Source organism: Eptatretus burgeri, chromosome 3, assembly GCF_056783735.1.
Source record: "Eptatretus burgeri isolate ZD-2024b chromosome 3, Ebu_testis_v1, whole genome shotgun sequence".
In the NCBI taxonomy this organism is placed as follows: domain Eukaryota; kingdom Metazoa; phylum Chordata; class Myxini; order Myxiniformes; family Myxinidae; genus Eptatretus; species Eptatretus burgeri.
In genome coordinates this window covers 134,587,015-134,614,845 of record NC_140963.1, presented here as the reverse complement: position 1 = coordinate 134,614,845, position 27,831 = coordinate 134,587,015, and the positions used below count along the sequence as shown (strand labels likewise).

The 27,831-nt window shown below is 45.0% G+C and overlaps 2 protein-coding genes across 4 annotated transcripts in view; both read left to right on the top strand.

Moving 5' to 3' along the window:
* LOC147031033 (SID1 transmembrane family member 2-like) overlaps window positions 1–1,636 on the top strand; it is a 76,331-nt gene extending 74,695 nt beyond the window's left edge. For all 3 annotated transcript variants that reach the window (XM_085875706.1, XM_085875705.1, XM_085875704.1), the window contains one exon: window positions 621–1,636. In XM_085875706.1, coding sequence (XP_085731832.1) covers window positions 621–683 — 63 coding nt within the window. In that variant the 3' untranslated portion in view covers window positions 684–1,636. The remainder of the gene's footprint in view (window positions 1–620) is intronic.
* Window positions 1,637–6,203: 4,567 nt separating this feature from the next.
* On the top strand, window positions 6,204–21,084 carry PPIL4 (peptidylprolyl isomerase like 4). The gene is made up of 12 exons (XM_085875703.1): window positions 6,204–6,516; window positions 14,369–14,436; window positions 15,654–15,718; window positions 15,889–16,003; window positions 16,197–16,339; window positions 16,442–16,538; window positions 16,688–16,801; window positions 17,617–17,741; window positions 17,919–17,985; window positions 18,878–18,992; window positions 19,081–19,177; window positions 19,504–21,084. The coding sequence occupies exons 1-12, from the start codon at window positions 6,447–6,449 to the stop codon at window positions 20,981–20,983; spliced, it is 2,556 nt and encodes an 851-aa protein (XP_085731829.1). The 5' UTR covers window positions 6,204–6,446; the 3' UTR covers window positions 20,984–21,084.
* Window positions 21,085–27,831: the final 6,747 nt, after the last annotated feature.

Below are 27,831 nucleotides of genomic sequence, written 5' to 3'. Positions count from 1 at the left end.
CTGCCAGAGTGCTTCAGTCGTATGCAGGAAGGATGGGTAAAAGAGTGATGGCACTCAAGAAGACAAAGGGAGGACACACAAAATATTGACTGATAATATAAAATGACAGTTCTTGTTATTTATTTCAGCAGTTTGTTTCATGTACATTTATAAAGGCTGTTAATTTACAATAATAAATATATATGACTGTTATGACTGATAATTTGATGAATTTACCCTGTAGTATGAATGTCATTGGAAGTGACTCAAACTTTTACACATCATGATCTGCAAATGTTATCTAATCAATTGAGCTTTCAAGAATTGTGATTGCACCTGCCATTGATAAAAGTCCAGATGTCATGAATGTCAAATCCAGATGTTATAAATGTGAAACCTGCTTCCCTGCAGGGTTGATTGATTGTTGTATTATGGTCTTTGAAGGTGTCACCAACACACTTCACCACCAGACATGATCCATCACTATTTGTTTAACGTCCACGATTGTTGTCACATCTGTCTATTCCTTGGTATTCCCAATCCATGGCGTTCTCCGTCTTCATTTCCTCACTTTCCCATTTCAGCCAATGACCGACAGGAAAGATCTCGCATTCATTCTACTCTCCCTCCTTTACCCCCAGGTACTATTGACCTTGGACGACGATGTCGATCTTGTGCGACGAGACAAGATCCTCGTGTTCTGAGCAACGTGCTCGCCACAGCCTCTCCTGGCACTATGTTATTGGCCCAGTGTGGTTGTCCACTACCATTTGAGGTGTTTCGTTGGAGAGGATTGTTGCAGCGTTTCATTCACTATTGTGATTGTAACTTTGCCCTTTCTCTGCACATGGTGCTTGTCCAGTGGCCAAGCGAGTAAAAGGTGTGCTTGATTTCATCTCCGGTGTTCAAAAAGGCCAGACAAGGAAACGGTTACAGTCTCCACAAAACTGTTTGTACTTTTGGCTCATTAAGAGATCTGCTAAAAGTACACACCTGCTCACCTACTTATTAAACACCATTATTTTGTGGTGTATTGGAATTTCGACTTCATGAGGAAACGATCATGAGAAACATTTTCACTCCACAACTGTGGGGCCTCCACGATACCGCGGTCAGTTGGTTGGCATCGGTGCAACCGTGTTCCAAGTCTTTGTTTTAGCACTTATCTTAGTTGAGAAAATGTGCAGATTAGTATTTTTTATGAACATGGTAATTTATGATCCAGAAAGCAAGTAATTGGTGTTCTGTATACCTGGGGAGCAGATGCAGGTGCAATCCTAAAAATGTGCTTCTGGCTATTAAGGATTACTGTAAGCAAAGAATAACCTTGCTAAGCATGGCTGTTGGAGTTTGTGGACCAGGGTTGCAAATTCCGAGAGATTTGTTTGTGCTGGTGTTGATTTTTTTATGTCCTTTTTTAGCACGTGATTCATGAGCCATATCGTTGTCAAGTTGTTTGATTCCTCCTTTGCGATTTACTTGGTGAACTTTATTCTTGCGTACTTTTCTTTTTTTTTCTTTTGTGGTCTGCTCGTCTTGCACATTTCTTCTCCCCCCCCCCCCCCCTTTGATGCAACATGCCACAGGTATTGATTTTGTATGATCCTTTGTTTATTTGAGGATGTAAATTTGATGTTAAAATGCATCTCCAAGTGTTTTTTGTGATGGTTTATAGTTTTCATGTAGCCAGGAGTGCTGGGAGGATAGCCTCGGCCCTAGAGCTATGCACACTGCCTTTGAGCTGGCTACCCTGGGTTAGAATCTCTGTTTAGTTGTAAACTATCACCCTGGTGTTTCGCAGGCAGGGCGATCCATCGGAATGTGTACGCCCTCCCTTGGTATCCCGTCTGCTATTATTAGTTGAGAGACGTTAAACTCCATGGTGTCTTTCAGGAAGAGGTAGACGAGTTATCGCCAGCACCCTGAACAAATGACTAATTCCTGCTTTGACCTACCAGGGGCATTGCATTATTTGCTGGGGGCACATGTCATCCTGCACAGCTGCACCCTCAGTAAATGATGCTACCTGTAGCCAATTGCTGTATATGGAGAAAGAAGAAGTGTAGCAAATTTGTTCTCGCTGCCAGAGAAACCATAAAATTGTCTGCGACAAGTTAGTGGTGAAGTTTTGGGATCTGACATAAAACAATTGGCTCCTGAGCTTGTTTAAAGGAATTATAGAAGTTCCTCAATAAGAAAAAAAAAATTCAGTTGGCTCTCTGATGATATCCAGGGAGGGAATAATTTTCCTGTCTTGCATTGTTTGGTCTTCATGTGATGCCAATCCATACTTTGTGGTTCACTCCAAAATGCTTTAAGGACAATGGTTTTCAACCTATTCACTATCAAGTGCCATGTTTATGCGGCCCTCCATCTGTTGTGTGGCCCTCCTCTCTCACACTATATGTGACCATGATACAAGATACTGCAAGTGGCATGCTTTGGCCTTTAGGGGAGGAGTAGGAGGAGAGAGATGGGCAGGGTACTGCATCAGATGTGCATCTACATTTAGCAATGATACAACCACATCCTCCTCGTGAATGTGTGGATGGGTCCGACGGCATCGCAACGCATTAAGGAGAACACTGTCAAATATCCATCAAGATCATTTAAATTTGCAAAATATGCAACTTTTGAAATTAATTTGCTTTTGCAATTGATACTTTACTAACATCACACCATTTCATTGCAGCTATATCAGTCAGAAGACGTTAAAGGGGCAGGATAAAATACAAAATCCAAAGATTCCTTTTGAATGTTACGTGGGGCCACACCTGTTTCGCTGTTTTGGCCGTGGGTTGAGAACCCCTGCCTTTGGACAACGAGCAATAGAATGTCATCTAGAAAAGGCCATGCCACCGAAAATCCCTTGAACTGAAGCGAATGCAAGAAAGGGCCTCATCAGCCCCATGATAAGGTGATAGAAGGGACATAATTAGCACAGGGTGGTGGGCATTGCAGTTCGAGTGCTCTGCTTGTGATGTTGTTTCCGCAGATTTGTATTTTGTTTCATTAATCCATACTATATTATGATACGCTAAGGGAGTGACTTTGTGCTCCTATCTCCTTGGTTATGCTGCTGTCTGTGCTCTCTTCTGTAATGTCATGGACTTCATGGCGACTTTCTCTCCGGTTATCGATGGTTTTGAACTTTCCTTGCCTTCATGTGGGTGGGGTGGCCGTTTGTCCAGCTTTCTCGGAGTTTTATAGAGGACAGTCTGGTTTTCTGCTCCTCTGTCCTCTATAGATACGAAACCAGGCACCTTGATGTCTTCGAATTTTCCTCTTGAACCAGCAAACCTTTTAACCAACAATTTAACTTTTGATGTTGGTCTTCATTGGTTCATATATTTGTCATTTAATTGATTCCACATTTGTAATGGTCCTGTGAATGCCATCAAACATCCTATTTGTCACGTTTCCTAATAACGTCTTTCGTCTTGGCTTGCAATCTTAACAACATTGACATAGATACGCTGTACAAAGAATTCTCCATTGTGGAAACTGTTATGTGCTCTCCAGAAATGAAACACTGTCAGACAAGTGAAGAGAGATATCTGAAACTTTTCAGCAAAGCGTAGATACACTTCAAGAACATGAAGATAATATAATCAACTCCTGCATGTTCTCAATACCATGCAGTAATGCTCACACACAACGTTTTTTTTTTTTTTAACCTTATCTGGAATTGGAATTCCAGATAAGGTATTGTCATCATGCACCGTCCGTCCGTCTCCTAGTTCGAATTCTCAGGCCCAACCATTGGGCCGATCCGGCTGATATTTGGCAACAATGTTCTGCTCCTGACTGGTAACGGATTGCAAAGCTCGTTCTGTTCACTTGACCTTAAGTAGGTCAAAATGGCTGACTTACTCAAGTTTTGGTGAAATCACATTAATTCCTTTAAAAATCTTCGCCAGACATACAAGTCAGAAAGCTAGCAAATTTGGGTTACAACATTAGGTCAGGGCCCAGATAAGCAAAAAATCCAGTGGTCCTATTTATTCATTTTTTTATGATCACCAATGTGTGAAGAAACGAGAGGAACGCACTGGAAGCGGACGGTGTGAAAGCAGAGCTCGAGATCTGCATTAATTTTTCAGACGAATAGGCTATTGACGTGTACATTTATTTCCTGGGGAACAAACAACTTCTGAATAATGTCAGGAAAGCACAAAAACATAAACACTCGTCGGTCGAAGAATTTTGACACCAATTTAAATGTTTGGTCATGTGAGCAAGCGAGCTATATCATGTGCAGCCTGTGGCTGCTGGTTGCATCATTTTCTGGAGGCACAGCTGGGTTTCTGATTCAATGCCCCCATTACCAGTAAGTTGGGACTCATTTTGCCAACCACTTGGCGTTACTTCTCCGGCGGACAGGGGCTCAAACTCAAGACACTAAGATCTTAAGCCAGCCACCTTGACTGTCAAGCCAACACCAAGCTTTTGGGCGTCTTTATAACTGGTTATTATTAATTGGCACTAAATTTTGTAATTTAAAAAAAAAATAAATAACACTGCAATCAATGTAGCTGTCCTCTGTTCTTGAGTTCCCTCGATGGCCACCCACATGTAGGTCGGATTTTAAGGCAAACCCTGTCTGCCTTGCAGTGAGGTACATCGCCATCTTGCTGCCTCATCTTGCTGCCTCATCTTGCATGGACCTGATATCCCTCAGGACTAGGCCCCGGGCTCGAATACGAGCTTGCTGCTGCATCTTGCATGGACGTGATATCCCTCAAGACTAGGCTCCGGGGCTCGAACACTAGCTTGCTGGTGCATCTTGCATGGACCTGATATCCCTCAGGAGTAGGCCCTGGGGCTCGAACCCAAGCTTGCTGCTGCATCTTGCATGGACCTGATATCCCTCAGGACTAGGCCCCAGGGCTCGAATACTTGCTTGGTGCTGCATCTTGCATGAACGTGATATCCCTCAGGACTCGGCCCCAGGGCTCGAATACTTGCTTGGTGCTGCATCTTGCATGAACGTGATATCCCTCAAGACGGCTCCGGGGCTCGAACCCAAGCTTGCTGCTGCATCTTGCATGGACCTGATATCCCTCAGGACTAGGCCCCAGGGCTCGAATACTTGCTTGCTGCTGCATCTTGCATGGACATGATATCCCTCAGGACTCGGCCCCGGGGCTCGAATACTTGCTTGCTGCTGCATCTTGCATGGACCTGATATCCCTCAGGATTAGGCCTGGGGGCTCGAATACTAGCTTGCTGCTGCATCTTGCATGGACGTGATATCCCTCAGGAGTAGGCCCCGGGGCTCGAACCCAAGCTTGCTGCTGCATCTTGCATGGACCTGATATCCCTCAGGACTAGGCCCCAGGGTTCGAATACGAGCTTGCTGCTGCATCTTGCATGGACATGATATCCCTCAGGACTCGGCCCCGGGGCTCGAATACTTGCTTGCTGCTGCATCTTGCATGGACGTGATATCCCTCAAGACTAGGCCCCGGGGCTCGAACACTAGCTTGCTGCTGCATCTTGCATGGACCTGATATCCCTCAGGAGTAGGCCCCGGGGCTCGAACCCAAGCTTGCTGCTGCATCTTGCATGGACGTGATATCCCTCAGGACTAGGCCTCGGGGCTCGAATACTAGCTTGCTGCAGGCCATCACTTTACGAACTTGATGTGCAGAGCCAACTTTGGGGGTCACTGTCGACATAAGGTCAGGGCTGCTGACCCTGACTGTGGCATGTGTGAAGACTAGTTTCGATAAGTTAAGGGATAATTTCCGTTCTGATTTGGGTTAGGTTAAATAATTTTGACAAATTCATCGCGTCCTTTGGATATTTCTCCGGGGCAAAGTTATTAAGTGAAACACAAATGCAAACAATTGCTCAATTTTATCATATCAATTAAAGTTTGTGTTGTTTGTTGTTTCAAGCGATACTTGAAAATATATATAATATATATATATATATATATATATATATATATAAAAATATATATATATATATATATATATATATATATATATATATATATAATATATATATATATATATATATATATTTGGCTGACGATTCGTAATTTGGGAGGTGTATAAATTATAATTTCCATAAAACGATTCGCTCTTCGAGCTGTAAGTCGATAGACCGTGTTTTATAACGGAGACTTTTAGGTGAATTTTTGTTTATTTTTAAAAACAATAAATCAAATCAGAAAGCGGAAGTAGGGAAGTACTTCCGGGAGAGCGAATCACGTGGTCATGTTTTGAGTTTCCCTTCCGGGACATTCATCCTGGGGTTTCCTTGTTGTTTTTGGATACATGTTGTAGTATTTTTCTTCACGATCGATTTTCATATCCCCACAAATCAAACTCGTATTCACCTCCCTCTGCGTGTAATGTTTGTATGACGTGTTCGGATTAATGTGCGAAAGCTCTCATTCATGAAACACGGAGATCTGACGGTGAAAGTGAAGTGAACGTGGTGGGTTCGAATGTTCGATGGCTGTGTTGATGGAGACTACCCTCGGAGACCTGACCATCGACCTGCTCGTGAAGGACAGGCCGCGTGGTGAGTCCCCTTCCTGACAAAGCTTTGATACAATAAATAACGTTGAATAATTTATTGGTGTGACGTCATACGTAATATGTAATAATACAAGGGTCCAACCACCCAGTTTCCAAGCAGAGTTCACCGTCCCTTTGGGTGTGGACGGGTTTTACATGACGTCATGACGTTTCGATGACAGGACGTCATGACGTTTCGATGACATGACGTTTCCATGACATGACGTCATGACGTTTGTGACGTTTTGGTTTGACAAGAGTGAATCCGTTCAAATCGTTGCTGAACGTGCCTGCGGATGAACAGTCTTCCCGGAATGTTGTGGATGCTCAATCTGTTCAGGACGAACGTTTCAAACGGGGTCGGGACGAGGTTTGGCGGGGTAAGAGTTCCCACTTGACCGTCACCCGTGACCCTTCAAAATGACAGCTCACCGAATTAACCAAGTACCATCCATCGTGCACAGCAGAAGATCTACAGGATTCCCTTTGCTTCTCTCGACATGATGATTAAGATAACAGCAGGATGGAGAGCTGGATGAAGATTTTACACAAGGAACGTTGGGCCACAGGAAGAGGCCATTCGGCCCATCATGCCTGTGCTGCACCACCCCAATATCATCACCCATCCACACGCAAGCCAATATCCCCGTGCCCCTCTTATCTCTAACACATCCAGATAACTATCTAAATGCCATTTAAACTTGTCCACCGCCTCCACTGTCGGTACCTTTCTGGAGAGACCATGCCATGCATTTACCACTCTCTGACTGAAAGACCCCTGTCTTAAAGCTGGCCTACCTCTCATCTTCCTTGTACCCTCAGGCTACGGCCCCTGGTCCGAACACTGTCCACTCTGCTGAAAAACTTCATTCAACCTATCTTGTCCACGCCCTTCATTATTTGAAACATCTCCATCAGATCCCTTCGCAATTGCCTCCTTTCCAATGTACACGGTGTTCCAAAAAGACCCGGACAACTTTGGTTGTTAATATATTTAGAACCACAAATTATATGACGACATGCTTTGGTTTATATGAGACAGAAATTCATCAGGTTTTGTGCACACCATCAATACACTTCAATGTGAGCTCCGTTTGTCATGCGCAGGACATCAAGGTGGTACACGAGTTCTTGCCATGTTCAACTCAGCATGTTTGCATACACCAGTGCACATGCAGCTGTGATCGGAGAAGGGAGATCATGCAGGCTTGCCACCTTGGTGTTGCAGACAACATCTTTGAGAAACTCCCACAGAAAAAAAATCAAGGGGGGTTATGTCTGGTGATCGTGGGGGCCAGGTGGTTGGTCCATCTAGGCAATCCAGCGACCTGGAATTTTTTCATTCAGGACGGCTCAAACGACTAAGGTCCAATGAGGGGGGAACACCATCCTGTTGAAAAATGATATCAGGTTGCAGGTCTTCAATCTATGAGAAAGCGAATCCTTCCAACATGTGCATGTAAATTGTTAAGGTCACTGCATCCTCCGCAAAGAAAAACGGACCCACCAAGTGGTCATGGAGAAGGGCTGACCATACCACACATTGACCTTTGGACTGCCAGTATGTGTTCAATGACCATGTGGGGGTTTTCAGAGCCCCAGATCCTCACATGTGCCGGTTGACCCTCCCCGAAACATGAAAACAAGCTTCATCTGTGAACATGACCTTATTCAGGTAATCTTTATCATCCTCTATGCGACTGAGCATTTCCATGGCAAACGCCTTGCATTTGGGTCAGTCATTTGGTTCGAGTTCCTGCAGAATCTGCACCTTATAGACATAAAGCTTCAGTGTTTCATGCCAAATCCTGGGTACAGTGGTGGTTGGTAGTCCCAGTTCTCTGGATGTGTGTCAAATTGATTTTCTGGGACTTGGTTGAAATGATTCACGTACTCATTTAATGTCTGCTGCACTTGTGCTTGGTCGACCGGTCCTTTTCTGGTTCTCACAACTCCCAGTCTCCTTATACCTCTTGTACTACTCTTTGGTACCAGTCCACAATGGCGGATTCCTTCCATACCTTGTACGGAAATTACGCTGAACTTGCATGTCAGATATCATCTCGATGAATCATTCGATGCACTGAGATTTTTCTCCTGTGGAATCACCAGTTTCTTTTACACTAGCAAGTACAACCTGTCGCTTCGCTGATGGGTCAATAAAGTGGGGGGGGGAGAAGGAGGGAGAGAGAGAGAGGGAAGGCAGGTTTAGGGTGAGAGGGGAAAAGGGAGGCAGAGAGGATGAAGAAAGGGAAGTTAAGGGGGAGGTGGTGGGGAGAGTGACACCTCACCAAATGTTGCTATTCACTGTGGGAGGGAGGTGTGTATGTGTGTGTGTGTGTGTGTGAGACAGACAGACAGACAGACAGACAGACACACACACAGGCAGAGACAGCGACAGATGTGTGGGAGGAGAGGGCTGCATTTTATGAGGAGGGGGAGCGAGGAGGGGACAGAGTGAGAGAAAATGGTGGGGGAGAGGAGGAAAATAAACAAAACAGGTGAGAGGTGGAGGTGGGGTTCGCCAAGAGAATGATTTGTGACGCTTAATGACCGAACATGGAAAAAAAAAAAAGTGTCAGAGCAGTTGTACACACAACAACACAACAGAGTTTGTAAAGTAATCCGCTGGCACATCTGCAACAATTTTGACATTCCAGTTCCAGAAAATTTGTGGCAAAATGAACCAAAAGCAATCACTGAAAACATTGAAGGACCGATCATGTACGACCTTGTGATCCCATCAGGCGTTAACATCGAAAACAAAGCATTGTGACCAAATATCATACTTAGGTGCAAAAAAAAAAAAGAAAAAGAGAAGGCATTGCTAATTAAGGTGTTAATAGCTGTGATTTTAGACTAACGATGCAGAAATCAAGAAAATAACCAAACACCAAGACCTCATGAATGAAGTGAAAAGATCCTGAAAGCTGAAGAATGCCAAAGTTAAGCCAGTGATGACGAAGAACCTCACAGAGATATGAAAAAAAACATCCTTGGGAATATCACCACAAACGAACTACAGTTGGAAGCCGTCCCTGGGCTCAGTATCGATCCTGAAGAGAGCCCTCGGCACAAAACTTTGAAAACAGAAAACTTCACAGCTTGGTCCATGAATCGTGACCCCTAAAGCCTGTATCTCACTGGGCTGCGACAGCTTGCGACTAGTTGGAGACACCAAATTGCAATAAAACAGCGATAATTTTCACTTGGAATCACACTGAATCACACAATGGAATCACACACTAAAACACATTCGCGTATGTCTCACGAATATCGCACGAATGTCCCACGAACTCCCGGCGAAATTTGGGATGAACTTCGCCTGGAGTTCGCATACATGTCGCACGACATTCGCGCGACGTTCAGGTGACAAAACTCAGATTTTTTTGGCACATGCAAGTGTCGCGCGACAGTCACACGACGGTCGTGCGACCATCGCGCAAATGTTGTGCAACAGTCGCATGACAACTGTGCGTGACAATTGAGAAATCCTCTCTTCTCTCCTCTCTCCTCTATTCTCTCCTCTCTTCTCTCCTCTATTCTCTCCTCTCCTCTTTCTCTACTCTCCTCTTTCTCTACTCTCCTCTTTCTCTCCTCTCTTTCTCTCCTCTTTCTCTCCTCTCCTCTTTCTCTCCTCTCCTCTTTCTCTCCTTTCCTCTTTCTCTCCTTTCCTCTTTCTCTCCTCTCCTCTTTCTCTCCTCTATTCTCTCCTCTATTCTCTCCTCTCCTCTTTCTCTACTCTCCTCTTTCTCTACTCTCCTCTTTCTCTACTCTCCTCTTTCTCTCCTCTTCTCTCCTCTCCTCTTCTCTCCTCTTTCTCTCCTCTCCTCTTTCTCTCCTCTCCTCTTTCTCTCCTCTCCTCTTTCTCTCCTTTCCTCTTTCTCTCCTCTCCTCTTTCTCTCCTCTTTCTCTCCTCTTTCTCTCCTCTTTCTCTCCTCTATTCTCTCCTCTATTCTCTCCTCTATTCTCTCCTCTATTCTCTCCTCTCCTCTTTCTCTACTCTCCTCTTTCTCTACTCTCCTCTTTCTCTACTCTCCTCTTTCTCTACTCTCCTCTTTCTCTACGCTCCTCTTTGTCTACTCTCCTCTTTCTCTACTCTCCTCTTTCTCTACTCTCCTCTTTCTCTACTCTCCTCTTTCTCTCCTCTCCTCTTCTCTCCTCTTTCTCTCCTCTCCTCTTTCTCTCCTCTTTCTCTCCTCTCCTCTTTCTCTCCTCTCCTCTTTCTCTCCTCTCCTCTTTCTCTCCTCTCCTCTTTCTCTCCTCTCCTCTTTCTCTCCTCTCCTCTTTCTCTCCTCTCCTCTTTCTCTCCTCACCTCTTTCTCTCCTCTCCTCTTTCTCTCCTCTCCTCTTTCTCTCCTCTCCTCTTTCTCTCCTCTCCTCTTTCTCTCCTCTCCTCTTTCTCTCCTCTCCTCTTTCTCTCCTCTCCTCTTTCTCTCCTCTCCTCTTTCTCCCCTCTTCTCTCCTCTCTTCTCTCTTCTCTTCTCTCCTCTCATCTCTCCTCTCCTCTTTCTCTCCTTTCCTCTTTCTCTCCTTTCCTCTTTCTCTCCTTTCCTCTTTCTCTCCTTTCCTCTTTCTCTCTCCCTCTCTCCTCTCTCTCTCCTCTCTCTCCCCTCTCTTCTCTCTCTCTCTCTCTCTCTCTCTCTCTCTCTCTCTCTCTCTCTCTCTCTCTCTCTCTCTCTCTCTCTCTCTCTCTCTCTCTCTCTCTCTCTCTCTCTCTCTCCCTCTCTCCTCTCTCTCTCCTCTCTCCTCTTTTCTCTCTCTTTCTCTCCACACCTCTGCAGCGCATCCATGCATGCTTTTCAACACTCAAGCCTTGCATGCAACATCACACGCAACATTATGAAACCAACATTACACAGCCACATGTGCAAATCCAATCAAACAACATCAGCATAGAAAAGCATGAGCATGCAACACCTTCAGTGAGACGTTCACAGCTGATGATGAGGTCTGGATATCAGCTCCATCGTGGGAGCTGTACTCAACCAAGGGGCGTCGCATGGTCACAGGAATGGACCAAGGAGGAGGCAGCACTGATGAATCAAAGTTGCTCTCTCCCCAAACCACGTCCCTCCCAGGGCCGATTTTAACCCATAAATGCAAGAGCTCGGTGCTTATGTACATCTGGGGAAAGTGAAGTCAGGGACGAACCTGCGAGAATGACCAGGCTGGTGACACAGTGCAGTAGAGAGCTGAAGGGCCGTGGAGTTTCCTTGGACATACCGGCCAAACGCACTGATTTACACAATCTATCTCTGGCTTCCCCTACTTCTATTTCGTTCACTTGGAATGCACGAGGGTACTCAACAATTAAGCCCTTGTCCCGTTTAGGGCTGGGTTACTGACTTGTATATCATGTGTTCCTCTAAACTCGAAAGCATTCCAAGCATTTACCTGCTCTTCCTACACTGTTCATCACATCCTCTATCCTCCTCTTCTTTCCCCCCCTCCTCTTTTTCACGTTGGGACAAATGTAAGCCCGCCAGCTTGCGTCAGGTGAGCGAACGGCCGCCAACACGCCCCATCTTCTTCTCCTTATCTGTCTATCACTCTTATCTCATTTTCCCCGGAATGATTGAGGCACCTGGTGTGTGTAGAATTGTGATAAGTTCACTGACCAAGAGGACTGATGTGCTAATGGGTAAGATCTTTCTTGTGCTCCTGCTTGCAAATCCGTGCCTTTGCTAATTATTGATAAACTGTTTTACAACCTGCCCAATTGTCTCTTTCCATTGCTTAATCTCTTTCCATCTCACTGAAAATCGTTTTTGATGAGCTTTTTGGTGCACCATTCACATCATATCACAAGTTGCAATCTTTTTCTTCTTTCTCCTGGAAAGAAGAAGGCTGCTGGATCGCATCATTAGCTGGAGGTGCAGCTGTACTGCTCATGCAATGCTCCCCTGCTGGTTATGGTGGGAATTTGTAATTTTTCATGGTGCTATTGATAGCTAGCTGACCCTTAATGAAGTACACCGTGGCATTTTTAACGTCCACCAATTAATGTGACCAGACAAGATTCCCGTTTAATGTTCATCCGAGAGACTTCACACACATTGATGAATCACCCTGCTTGTGAAACACAGGGATGACAGTTTATAGCTGGGTCGGGATTCAAACCCAAGCTTGACAGCTGAGAAGCAAGTGTGCGTACCGCTCGGCCATCCTGCCAGCCCACAAGTTGCAATGACGAATCAAATCTGATGTTGAAAATTGAAACTGAAACTACTGATGTACGGATGATCGAATTGGAATCCAGAATGAAATGCCATGAGAAATACTGAATGGAAATTGCCGAAAGCAAAGCGATGAGGATTATAGAGAAAGGGGCATGGGTTGGTGCTGAAGAAATGATGTGGAGAGGGATAGATGCTTCCAGGTGCTCAGTTGGCATGGAAAGAACTTCAATGATCTTCGGTCAGGTTGTAGGCCCAAAAAGTGCCTAAATCCGTTTTCCAGCCGCTGCTGTTGCTTTTGTTCTGTTGCGTCCTGATCCATTCAGTGTATTAATTACCAGTGATCCTTCATGAGCTCTTTCGTGAGCGTTGACCTTGTATGCAACTTTAAAAAAATCGGGACAGGATAATTTCATGGGGAATTTTTTTATTCCCGTCACAAAGCGATTCTGTTTATCCTCCCATGGACCACAATCCTCCCATGGGCATCTCATTTGAAATCAAACTTGTGGACTTTGTGGTCACCGACGGTTTCTTCAGTGCAACAACACTCCGATCATAGCGGTGTCAGTGGATGAGCTTTCAGCAAAGCATCACGTTACAGTTCTTGGAGCACGTTGAAACTTGATTTGATCCTCATCTTGAAGCACGTTGAAAACGACGTACCTGTGCTCGACCATTTCGCAGGTGTCTCCTACACTGCTTTTCGAAAGGTGATGTGTTGTTGGAGGTGTGTTTGCCTCTCAAAAAGGAAGAGCACCAGGATTTCCTCATGTTTCGGTTTAAATTGGTGCGGTCCTGGAACTTCATGATTATATTTATTATTTCACTTTTTGGGCAGATCAGTTCCTTGCTTGGAGGACTGAGCGAAAAAACAATAGTGTGGAGAAGCTGGCATGATACATGTACAGTACGTGCAGGTAAGTAGACAAAATAGATGCATAGTGGACACCAATGTAAAGTCAATAAAATCGGGCATTGGGCCACCACATGCAGTCAGTATGGCCTGTACGCGCCGAGGCATAGAGTCCACCAACATCTGGAATTGTGCAGGAGGGATGCGACACCATTTTTCACGAGAAAGTCAATCAACTCACACCTGTTTGACGGAGGTGGAAAACGCTGTCTCGGGCGTCGTTTCAGAATATCCCATAAATGCTCGATTGGGTTCAGATCTGGTAACTGAGAAGGCCATGGCATGTGGATAACATCAGTGTCATGCTCATCAAACCACTGGGCGACAACACGTGCTCTGTGGATGGGGGCATTTGGAGGGTTTCCTCTTGCAGCCTTGCTAGCCATAATTTTAGGCAACTTGGCCTGTGCAGCATTTTTATACATGACCCTAAGCATACTGGAATAATATTTGCTCAATTAACACATGGGCCACACTTGTACGGAAGCCCTTGCTTGATGTCCCTCGTTTACCCAGGTGTTTCCCTTTTCTTGTCCACTACCTGGAGTTTTACCGTAATGTGTGTACGTGAGTTGTCGAGAGTTGATGTGCAGGAGTTGGATATTAAAAATGCATCTTTGATTCAAGGTCCAATTACCCAGATATAACATTGGATCTTTGGGTTATTGGTACAGGACAGCCAGACTCATTACAAACTCACAGATTAATTATTAGCGCTAATCATTCTCTCTGTTGTTTTATCCTCTTCCTGCTCAACTCAGCTTGCATGAATTTCCTGAAACTCTGCAAAATCAAGTATTACAACTTCTGCTTGTTTCACATTGTGCAGGTGAGATGTTTGAGGGTTTAGGGGGAGAATAAATGGACAGAAAATATAGTCGAATGATTGGGTGAAGGGATGTGTACGGAGCTAGATTAATGGAGTTAGGTGCAATTTTGAGTGGCTTATTTGAGTGTTCGTCTTCTTTTGTATGCAGCACAAGGCTGCGGGATAGCATCTTTGGCTGAGGATGTGGCTGTGCCGCTGATGGCAGGTGTTTCCATCTGCCTGTTTTGGCAGGAATTTGGAATTTGGAATTTGGTCAAGGTGCCGGCAATAGCTCACCTACTCTTCGCGGATGACACCATGGGATCTTTAACGTTCACCAACTAATGCCGGCAGATGATTGGACGTGCATTTCAATGTCGATCTGAGAGACAGCACACACTGATGAATAACCCTGCCTGTGAAACGCCGGGATGACAGTTCATAGCTGGGCTGAGATTCAAATCCAGGTTAGAGAGTTCATAGAAAGCCCGGTTTCATGCACGCTGGCTTAGTGGTTTGGGTGGCTGGCTTGGGATCTGAGGATCCTGAGTTTGAGGCCGTCGGCCATTGAATTAACAACAGGTGGGGCTGACTCAGCCTGCCATCCTTCTGAGGTCAACAAAATGAGAATCGGTGCACTGGTAAGAGGGGCATTGCATCAGCGGCACAGTGGCACCCTCAGCCAATGATACTACCAGCATCCTTGCGCTGCATATAAAGGAGGAGGATAATTTAGAGGGGAGTGTGCATACCTGTGGGCCATATTGTCAGCCATTATTGAGTGATTAAGTGTAAATGTGATAGATTGGCTTGGACACAGCATAATCTTCTTCATTTGTGTGTAGCCCAGGGCTGTGGGGTAGCATCATTGGCTGAGGGTGCAGCTCTGTCGCTGATGCAGTGCCTTCTGCTGGTTATGGCACGGTCTTGTAATTTGGCAATGGTGCCGGAGATAGTTCGCCTCGCCTCTTCTTCCAAAAAGACACCATGGGATCTTTAACCAATGAATGCTGGCAGACGGGCCGCCTGGTTAACGTCCATCCAAGGGACGGCACACACGTTGATGAATCATCATACCTGCGAAACACCGGGATGACAGTTTATAGCTGGGTCAGGATTCAAACCCAAGCTACACAACCTAGAGGTGAGTGTGCGTATCTCTATGCCACCCTGTCAGACCACATGGCATAATAAACAATCGCCAAAGCATGTGTCAGCTTGGAGCTTTGTGTTTCCAGAAAGACTTTGTGGCACAAACCGGAGATCCATCGGGGACTGGAAGAGGAGGAGAGTCATTGTTCTGGTGAGAGAAATGCCAGATGATATGCATATTGTGTCGTGTTACCATGTCCTGCCATGTTAACTTGATTGTTGCATGACAATCGCATGAATGCATTTGTCTTAATTTAGTGGCACAAAAATTATACATCTCTATGCCCTGACCGTCCCCTCTCCCTTCACCCATTGTGCTAGCCGTCTTTATGGTGACCAAGCCAAGTACTTTGAGGCGGAGACTCGGCCCCGACTCAATCACACCCATAAAGGCACAGTGTCTATGGTAACAAGCAATGGCTGCTGTGGCTCACAGGTAACCTTGTAACCAACGATGATGTATTAAAAGGTTCCCAACTAACTTCAAGCATATGTTCATTGATGATGTGGTATCATGGCGACCCATCTGCTGCATTCTGCTCGTTTTGATGTTACATTTGTGCTACACTCAACAGATATTACATTTTTCTTGTTATTTCAATCTTCCCTCCATCTTTCTTTCTCCCCAGTTCCTCATCACCACTACCGATGGCTTGGATTACCTCGACGGTGTTCACTGTCCATTTGGGAAGGTCACCGAGGGTTTTGAGACTCTATCTTGCCTGAACCAGGCCATATGTGACCAGGAAAACCGTCCTTACCAAGATATACGGTGGGACTCCGTCTCTATGCACCCTGGATGAGGGTCTCACTTGTGCCGTACATGTTTGGCACCATTCGGAGACACTGATTGCTCTACCATTTTCATCCTTAGGATCACTCATGTCCACATCCTGGATGATCCCTTCGACGATCCAGAGGGACTCGTTATTCCCTCAAGATCGCCATCACCTGACCCTGCTTGTCTTCAGGTTTGGTTGGGGGAGAACTGGGGTGGGAAAGGTGGACAAATTAAATATATGAGGGTTAAGCTTATTGATTTTATTTTTTTTTTTGATGAAATGAAGACAGGATGGAGATTGGTTACGATTGTACGAAAGCATATGCTGCATGTGCTTAGAGCGGGAGAATTGGAGCTGACGAGGAAGTGGGGGAGAGCGCAGCCACGTTGGAAGAAGGCCAAGAAAGGGCTGAAGAAAAGGAAGCACAAGCACGGGCGACTGTTCTTGAAATGGTCAGTGTCATCCTTAATGAAGGGGTATCCCACCCAATAAGGCTGAGAATCTCTTTTTCAGTCCAGAAAGAATCGATGCTCGGTTTTCATCACAAGCTTCATTTATTCATACTTTGTGATCGTATGCTCACAGGGGACCTGGTGCACACATCCCATACAGAAAAAGGACATTGGGAGACATCGGTTTACTTTTGTATTCATGACAAGTATGCTTCTGAACCATCCCGTGGGCATAGCAACACAATAGCAATGTGATTTAATCCTCGGTCCCAGCATCGTGAGCCATAAATATGGCAACACCAAACAGACCAAATTTGTACCGAGGTGCCAAGATCCTTGGAGATTTTGCATTTGCTACCAACACTCCTTGCATTAAAACTAATCGTCATCCATTTATCGGCATTTTCTCCATTCCACGCTGGGCATTCAGCCAGCTTAGCCAAAATGGATAAAGAATGGCATAAGTTTTTCGTATGACAGCCTGGGTCGGCATTGAACCACTGACCTTCGGCCTCCCAGACTCGGAGTGGACATTCTAAGCCTTACCCACTGAGTCTGGGATGTACTCAAACTGTATAAGTATCGAGTCGTATTCATCTCCTTTGTGACTTCCTGGATGTGCTCATTGGAGCGAGTATAATTTATTTTCTTGTAAATGTAACATGCTCATTGTCTAACTATTGCTATTTATAAGTTTTTGTCAGGAAGAGCACCGCACCGTTCCATGTGGCACCAAATCAGGCCTGACTCCCTGAGGTTTTCCTGACACTTCTGCATTTATATTTATACGTGTCGTGTTTGTACGTACGGTGCAGGTGGGAGATTTACCCACGATGGATGCGAAACCCCCGGAGAACGTACTCTTCGTTTGCCGTCTGAACCCAGTTACAACCGACGCTGACCTGGAGGTCATCTTCTCTCGCTTTGGCCTCATTATCAGGTGTCATTGAACATCCGCTTCGTGCATGGAGCCCTCGTGTGCCTGCTGAGTGGATCATACAAGTCTTGCATTGGGATGTGTGTTTGATAAAGAGATAAACTCATGAAGTATTTGTTCTTGCATCCAGCAGACAAGACAACGTAGGACTTGATTGATTTGTAAATAAAATGTCCGCAGTTGCGAAATCATCAGAGACAGGAAGACTGGAGATTCCCTTTGCTACGCTTTCATCGAGTTTGATAAGGTGACTCGTCTTGGATAACTTATCTCATCTCCAGGTTGTATCTGTGTTTCATTTTTTCTTTTTCTCCATTTGGTGTTGGTCACATCCATTATTTAAACCGTCCTGCTGCTGCGATTCCACCATGGCACAACCCATCCATCCTGCTGCTGTGATTTCAATGTTTCTAAGCTCACCTCAAGCTTTATATCGGGATCATGAATCAAAAATGTTTTGAAATTGCTAAACTTTTCTCAAATTCGACATTATCCTCGTAACTTTCATTTGTTTGCCCATTGTTTTCTTGATGTCCTTTTTGGTACGTCATTACTTAAGTTCATCACAGCGCACTCTTTTCACCCATTCACACATGTCAGTATGACGACGTGTTCCCTTACAGTCGAGGATGTTTTGAATTGTTAAATACGTGTCACAAGTCTCACAATACCCCCCTTTTTTCCCCGCACAATTTATTTAGTAAAATCACTGAAGATAGATTTTTGAATTTTGACCCTCTTAGAAATTTGTTTTGTAATTTTCCCAACAGCGTGTGGTATTAAAACATGTAGTGTGCATTCTGGGTCAACCCTCTGCTGGGGTAGGGAGCCTCTCGATTGGAAGTTAGCCAGAATTGGGGATGAGCTGAGCCAGAACACCAATTTTCATACCACTCATCCATGCTGCTGATCTTGCTGCTGTGAATCCAATGCTTTCTGCACTGTCCATCTGCTGCAATATTACCACAACAACATGTGCTCCTCACGCTTCCTCAATTATTCCACTCTGGCCTGTGCTCCACATCCTGCTACGATAACTCCACGACAGCTTGTGCTGCCCTTCCCTGAGATGCTGCTTCCATCCCGCTCAGCAGTGATATCCTGCGATTCATTAACCTCCCTCATCCTACACCGTACAGGAGGAGGACTGTGTGAAAGCGTATTTCCGCATGGATAACGTACTAATCGATGACAGAAGAATTCACGTTGATTTCAGTCAGTCTGTGGCTCGACTTCGGCATCAACACCTTCCAGGTAAGCTGTTTTTAATCTTGCTGCTCAACGTTGTCTTCCTTTCTTACTGCTGAGCTCTTCCTCGTGCTTTACTTATGTTTTCAACCAGGAAGTGGAACCTCAAAGGAAGGAGACAAAAACGTGAAGGTTGCAACAAGACACGAAAGAGGGTCTTTCTCCACAAAATATCCACTGCTGCACTCCAGGTGTGGGGAAAGTTGGTTGTGCAAAGCCATTTCTGGATCTTTGTGCTCCACCTGCTTTGGCTTCAAAAGATGGCTCAGAAGTATTTTAAATTACAATTTTTCTTTCCTGTGCTTGATCTAGTGGGAAAAATATAATCGTTGTCAGAGTTATCTTGAGTTTTCGCAAAGATTTTCATTTTATTTTATTTTTTTCAACGTAAATTCACGTTGATCCATGATTACGACATTGTTTTGACTGCAGTGTTCTGTGCGAAGATAGCGAACGCGAGGAAAATCAAATGCATTTTGTGAGTCCAAACTTGTCGTTTGCATCATTGTCTTTGCAGTGAAAGTGAAGATGATGAAGAAGAGGCGCTTGCTGCGAAAGGTCAGCTGGAGCGAGGCGGAATCGGGGATCATGATGGAGAGAGCGAAACCCGGCGACATTGTGATAGACAGAGGTGCATCAGTCGCATTCAAGAGAGGGATATTGGTCACGATCGGGATGGAGAGATGGACGATGGTAGAGGTCTGGATCATGAGAGGGATATTGTTCAAGATCTAGACCATGAGAGGCCTGTTGGTTACGAGAGGAACATTGGTCACAAAAGGGACGTTGGACGCGATCAAGATCATGAGAGAGACTCTGGTTGCGATCAGAATCTAGGGAGGGATGATGTTTTGGATCGAGAGAGCAATGTGGGTCATGATTGGGATCGAAAGAGGGACGTTCATCACGATCGCTGTCAAGAGAGGAGCGATGGTCAGGATCCAGAGAGGGACATTGGTCGCGATCGTGATCGCGAGAGGGACGTTGCTCGCCACCGGGATCAAGAGAAGGACGTTGGTTGTGATCGGGATCGAGAGAGGAACGTCAGTCCCGATCGGGATCGGACGAAGGACATTGGTCACGATCGGAATCGAGCGAGGGACGTTAGTCGCGATTGGGATCGAAAGAGGGATGTTGGTCATGATCGGGATCGAGTGAGGGGCGTTGGGCGCGATCGGGATCGAGAGAGGGACGTTGGTCACAATCGGAATCGAGAGAGGGACGTTGGTCACGATTGGGATCGAGAGAGGGACGTTCTTCATGATCGGGATCGAGAGAGGGACGTTGCTCACGATCGAGATCGAGAGAGGGACGTTGGTCGCGATCGTGATCACGAGAGGGATGCTGGTCGTGCTCGGGATCGAGAGAGGGATGTTGGGCGCGATCGTAATCGAGAGAGGGATGTTGGTCACAATTGGGATCGAGAGAAGGACTTTGGTCGTGATAGGGATCGAGAGAGGGACATTTTTCATGATCGAGAGAGGGACATTGGTCGCGATCGAGATCGAGAGAGGGATGTTGGTCGCGATCGTGATCACGAGAGGGATGTTGGTCATGATCGGGATCGAGAGAAGGCCTTCGGTCGCGATAGGGATCGAGAGAGGGACATTGGTCACGATCGAGATCGAGAGAGGGACGTTGGTCACGATCGTGATCACGAGAGGGATGTTTGTCACGATCGGGATCGAGAGAGGGACGTTGGGCACGATCGAGATCGAGAGAGGGTTGTTGGTCGCGATCTGAATCGAAAGAAAACACATGACGTTTGTAGAAGAAGTCAGGAAAAAGCAGTTGAAAGCAAAACGAGGGAGCATAAAAAGGAGAGGAGAAAAGTAACTGAAACGGAAATAGAGACATGGAAAGAGAAGTATAGTAGGAATGAGGAGGCAGAAAGGTTGATATTGAAGAGAGGTAACAGTGAAGTTGGAATGGGAATGAAGAGTGAGAAGACTAAAAGGGAGGGAAAGAGAGAGGAAAAACATCGGAGAAGTAAATAATCATTCAGAAAAGTATTTGTAACTGCAGAGGGGAGGCAATGTTGTCTGCAGTGAAGATTCTATATTTTCTTTCTTATGAAATAAAAGAATGATGTTTTTAATCATTGTCTTGATTATTGGAAACCATTCACTCTTGAATTGAAATTGTGACTTCTTCACATTGGCATATCAATACGTTTAATATTATAATTGTGTCCTTGGAGTATTTCTTTCTGAGTTTTTACATGTGAACCTGTGCACTTAGAAATCATCACGGAGTATCTCGAAAGACATTTAAACGATAAACTCCCCTTCAAACGCACATTCAAGACCACATCCAAAGCAGTTACTCCTGAACTTTCGTTAAACCCACATCAAATACGACACCCCAACTAATTTTTCCTAAACTTCCTTTTCAACCGGCATTCAATACTACACCCCAACCAGGTCCTCCAAAACTCCCCTTTAACCCCAACCGCACTTGGGGTGTGGGGAGGAGGGGGGGGGGCTCCCTTTTTCTGCAACTACTGGGGATTTGAAATTGTCTTCTCACGACTTCTTTCTCGAGGGTATTGTGCACATTTTGATACCCCATACGTCCAAATCGGAATTCCCGTTCAGGTGTCATGATAATTAGTAGTCACATGTTCAAAAACACTGCAATTTTTGCATATGTTTATGTACAACAAACACATGTGAATAAGGGTTACATGCATGAAGACACTTTAAATGAATTGACCTGTAATTTATTCTGAGTGTTTTAGCATGTTGTCTCAGACATACTAAATAATTATCGAAAAACAATAAAATACATAATGACATAAAATTGACATATTATGAAAAATATAATTTTAGCATCACATTCATGACGTGATGATCAAATGCGTGTGCAAAATTTTCGAGTTCATCGGACCATTAACGGCCAGACCCATTTCGGGAAAGCTCGCAATCACCTAGTTCAGTAAGTGTGAAACAGGGATGAAATCAAGAGGGAGGGAGTATTGTTTGTTGGTGGGAAGTGATGCTAATGCTTCAAACAAATGCTCTCCCTCCAAGAGTTAGCAGCAATTGAATGGGAAATTAAACATTGCAAAAGCAGGGAAATCAATTATCCCAGGTGACGAGGGTGTTTATCATTAACCTCCCTGCTCTTATGACCCGATAAAGCAGACAAGAAAAGCTACATAGGGTAAGCCCTTAATTGATTAAGTGAGAGCTAATTGATTGTTCCCTCCAATTACGGGTGAGAGACATGTTTGGGTCTTTATATCTATCTATAATTCCAGCTGTGTGTGTGTGTGTGTGTGTGTGTGTGTGTGTGTGTGTGTCTGTGACCGCCGTTTCTCGACGACCGCCGGTCCGATCTGATTGAAACTTGCCAGGAATATTGCCGGTGACCCGAGGAAGTGCCTTTTCAAGGTTTGATATCAATCAGACGAGCGGTTCCCAAGTTACGACCATTTATCTGTCAACCAATGACAAGACACGGTGCTATGACGTCACGAATGACGTCACAATTAATATTTATTTATTTATTTTGCACGATTGACGTCACAATTCTTCGTTTGGTATGATGTCATAATCGATGCTGGGGACCTGAGTATTGTGCCTTTTCAAGGTTTGATATTAATCGGACAAGCGGTTTCCAAGTTACGGCCATTTATCTGTCAACCAATGACAGGACACGGTGCTATGACATCAGGAATAACGTCACAATTAATGGGTTGTTTTTTTTGCACGATTGATGTCACAATTCTTCTTCTTCGTTTGGTATGACGTCACAATCAACGCTGGGGACCTGAATATGTGCCTTTTCAAGGTTTGATATCGTTCTTCATCCGTTTCAGCTGTTTCCCAATTGTTTCCCAAGGTTTGAAAAGCTGTTTTTCCCAAGGTTTGAATTAATTGTTCAAATTATTAATGAATCCCAAGGTTTGAATTTTCCCAAGAGAAAGAGCTGTTTCCCAAGGGTTTGAAAGCTGTTTTTTCCCAAGGTTTGAATTAATTGTTGTGCTTGGTAGACATTTGTGAATACATTTACAGAGAGAGGGGCGGCGAGAGAGGGGGAGAGATGAGGGGGACAGGAGAGGGGGGTGAGAGTGAGAGCGAGACTAGGGGGGAGAGAGGGGGGGCAAGAGAGGGGGGGGGCGAGAGAGAGGAGGTGTCACAATTCTTCTTTTTCGTTTGATATGACGTCACAATTAACGCTGGGGACCTGAGTATGTTTCCCAGGTGTTTCCCAAGTTATGGCCATTTATGATACGGTTGGTCCGATCGAATTGAAACAATGCCCCAATCCAGTCGTCGTTTACGAGAGCGAAGGAACGAAGCTGCACGTACTGGCACGCACCTACGGGCCCGCACTAGTTTATATAATGAGTAATAGCGGCTTCCGCTGGGAGAGAAATGTGGTGTTAATACCCCGCTCCCTTAGGCAGAGATCGGTGGTGACACAACTTGCACTATTCCACATGAACAGGCAAAAATTGCAAGTCCTCTCCCCGATTGGCCCATCCATTTTCGATTCTACAGGATGCTCCAAAAAGACCTCGACAACTTTGGTTGTTAATATATTTAGTACCACAAATGATACAACGATACTCTTTGCTTTATATGATGATGTCATACATGTTTGGTCCATGTTTTGTTGTCACTGGTACATGTTTGTGAGCCTCGGTAATGCACGTTTCTGTCTCCGCTATTGTTGATGACTCGCCAGTAAGCGATGAAACCGATCCTGCGGCTGAATTTGAGTGGGTAGAATTAGAATTCTCATGTATGTGCTACTTGCTACTTGTTAATGTCTGCTGAGGTGTGAACTTTTAGGAACCCAAATCGGGTTTGAAACAGCAAACGGCTTACCTTGTGTATGTTTTCTTATCTTCTTTATGCAGCTTTCTTTAGCCAAAAGAGCAGGGCGTCAATTACATATATATGTTATACATTGAGGTCCTTCCCATAGCATACCCCCCCCCCCGCCTCTCCAGTATGAAACCTTCCCTCAACACCCAATTACAACCAACAACTTTAAACTCATTCTGTCCAGCAGTTTTGCAGTGCAGAACAGTCATACAAATAATATGATATTGTAACAGACTCGATGACCCAACAGTGCCAGAGATCAATTCCAGGATGCCCAAGCAGAGGTGTTCTTTCGACGTATAGGAAGCCTGCCGTATGATGTGATTGATAATAATTAAATATCGGGCTTGTACGCCGAACCTGGCGTCCGTTGCTTCAATGATCATTTGGTTTTGCTGGAGGGAGAGTCCATGGCTCACAAACTTTGCCTAACGCCTCATGCGTTGAGAATGCAGCACTTGTTAGAATACATAACTCTTCCAGGCTCAAAAGCTTACGTTTTTTTTTTTAGCCCACCGATAGGCTGGATATACACACAGACCTTAACCAAAATCTAATCCGTTCATCCTTGTCACACCTCCAACCTGTCCACCAAGTTTCGTCGCAATCCGTCCATAACTTTTTGAGATATCCTGCTCAGACGGACAGACACACAGGCAAACAAACAGGGGTGAAAACAAATCCAACGTCCACCTTCGGGGGTGGAGGTAAAAAGTGTAAAAGAGACAAACACTGTCGCTGTAGTGACAAGGAGCTCGCTTTACACTTGATTCTGGCAGCTTTCTTCACTGGAGTGTTATATAATGCCTGATGACATTCATTATGAATCGACTTAAAAAATAACCCCCTTATTAGCCCCCGTCATATTGTTGCGAATCTGGAAGCCATGAGCACACAGACATTCAGGTTCCTATAGCTTAGCTATTTCGATAAGTATGTGTTTTCTAGTTAGAATCCATCCCCGAGTCTAATGGGTGAATAAATGTAAATGCGCTGTGCGTTGTTTTTATAGTTAGCATTTTTACACCCCTTATAGCGAACGCAGTGAGCTTCATACTTAACGCGTGCACATGAGAGAACAGGAAAACATCGACATCGACATCGACATCAACATCCTTGCCAATTTGGAATCCGTGTCGTTGGCTATGACCCTTTTTGCTTCCGGTTTTTTTAAACGCTGTGCGGTGTATAAACACGATTGGGTTTTATTTCTATCTTGTGAATATTACTTACCGCGTGCACATGAGAGAATAGGAAACAACAACACAATACCCTGGCAATTTGGAATCAGTGTCGTTGGCTATGACCATTTTGCTTCCGGTTTTTTTTTTTTTTGCTTCTGGTTTTTTTTTTGTTTCCGGTTTTTGTCATGGGGAATGATGCATGCCGGGAGATAAAGGCATCGTCGGAGATATGAAAGACCCAAATATCAGACATGGTGTCTATTTCCTCCACTGATTTTAAAAAAGATATCTCCCGCATCATCAAAAATAATTTTTAATCGTGATTTACGTTATTTGATCGCTGATCCCGAATCCAGGCCGAAGTAACCGGAAATTGCGTATACAGTTGTGAACGAGTTATAGGTAAAGTCAGAAGCGAATGTAAGAAGAATTCTACGTTCGCTTCTAGTATTTATTTTTTTAGATGAGATCCTGTTCGAGGCAGTGTCGTTGTTGTTGTGAAGGTAATGTTGAGGTATAATGTTGAGGTAATATTTATTTTTTTGGATGAGATCCTGTTCGAGGCGGTGTCGGTGTTGTGAAGGTAATGTTGAGGTAATATTTATTTTTTTAGATGAGATCCTGTTCGAGGCGGTGTAGTTGTTTTGAAGGTAATGTTGAGGTAATTTTTTTTTTTTAGATGAGATCCTGTTCTAGGCGGTGTCGTTGTTGTGAATGTAATGTTGAGGTAATATTAATTTTTTTAGATGAGATCCTGTTTGAGGCGGTGTCGGTGTTGTGAAGGTAATGTTGGGGTAATATTAATTTTTTTAGATGAGATCCTGTTCTTGGCGGTGTAGTTGTTGTTGTGAAGGTAATGTTGAGGTAATATTAATTTTTTTAGATGAGATCCTGTTCTTGGCGGTGTAGTTGTTGTTGTGAAGGTAATGTTGAGGTAATATTAATTTTTTTAGATGAGATCCTGTTCTTGGCGGTGTAGTTGTTGTTGTGAAGGTAATGTTGAGGTAATATTAATTTTTTTAGATGAGATCCTGAAGGTAATGTTGAGGTAATATTAATTTTTTTTAGATGAGATCCTATTCTCGGCGGTGTTGTTGTTGTTGTGAAGGTAATGTTGAGGTATTATTTATTTTTTCAGATGAGATCCTGTTCTCGGTGGTGTAGTTGTTGTGAAGGTAATTTTGAGGTAATATTTATTTTTTTAGATGAGATCCTGTTCTAGGTGGTGTCGTTGTTGTGAAGGTAATGTTGAGGTAATATTAATTTTTTTAGATGAGATCCTGTTCTAGGCGGTGTAGTTGTTGTTGTTGTGAAGGTAATGTTGAGGTAATATTAATTTTTTCATAGCAAAAAGACTGTTTAATTTGATATATTTGAGAAGCAAATGTAAGAAGAATTCTACGTTCGCTTCTCGGCTTTGCCTATTCCATATTTATAACAACACAAGTCGATAATGTTGAAGAAGAAGAAGAAGAATCACCTGTGTCGTGTCGGCCCTGCCCGACAAGGCCTCTCGTTGTTGAAGATTTTGTGCAAAGTCACAAACCAAGATCTCTGCGTTCCTTGATGAAGGAATGGTTGTGTGCTGCAGCCTTGTTTGGAATCCTGGCCTCCATTGTTTGGTGTATGTTGGTAAATCTGCTTTGAAGGAAACACGGTCTTGAAACAACAACAACAACAACAACAACAACAACAACAACAACAACACGCCTTCACCCCGCTTCCTCACACCGACGCCATTGGCAACGTGCGTTCGATCACGTACGTGGGCAGAGTTTCCTCGGCCATCAGAGCTCCGACTCTGCCCCGGAGAGATGGAATGTTCCCCGCGACCAATGGGAGGCGAGACGTCTCAGACGGTGATCCTTTCCACGTCACGACACCCCCTCCCGCAGGAGAAATGCCATATAAGAAACGCCAGGGCCTTGGAAAGAGCGTGAACGGCAGGGTGAGCATCAGGGGAGGAGGTCAGTGTGAACGTCAGGGTTGGGCGTCAGCTTCAGGGTCTGCTTGGCAGTGATCAGGTTCGAGGTGGCAGTGATTAGGTTCGAGGCGCCGGGGATCGACTCGTCTGGTCTGGTCGGCTTGGCAGTGATCAGGTTTGAGGTGCCGGAGATCGACTCGTCTGGTCTGGTCGGCTTGGCAGTGATTGGGTTTGAGGTTCCGGAGATCGACTCGTCTGGTCTGGTCTGCTTGGCAGTGATCGGGTTCGAGTTGCCGGAGATCGACTCGTCTGGTTTGGTCGGCTTGGCAGTGATCAGGTTTGAGGTTCCGGAGATCGACTTGTCTGTTCTGGTCGGCTTGGCAGTGATCGGGTTCGAGTTGCCGGAGATCGACTCGTCTGGTTTGGTCGGCTTGGCAGTGATCAGGTTTGAGGTGCCGGAGATCGACTCGTCTGGTCTGGTCGGCTTGGCAGTGATTGGGTTAGAGGTGCAGGAGATCGACTCGTCTGGTTTGGCCGGCTTGTTAGTGATCGGGTTCGAGGTGCCGGAGATCGACTCGTCTGGTCTGTTCGGATTGGCAGTGATCGGGTTCGAGGTGCCTGAGATCGACTCGTCTGGTCTGTTCGGATTGGCAGTGATCGGGTTCGAGGTGCCGGAGATCGACTTGTCTGGTCTGTTCGGATTGGCATTAATCGGGTTCGAGGTGCCTGAGATCGACTCGTCTGGTCTGTTCGGCTTGGCAGTGATTGGGTTCGAGGTGCCTGAGATCGACTCGTCTGTTCTGGTCGGCTTGGCAGTGATCGTGTTCGAGGTGCTGGAGATCGACTTGTCTGGTCTGGTCGGCTTGGCAGTGCCTGGCGTCCGACGCTCTTCCTCCGTC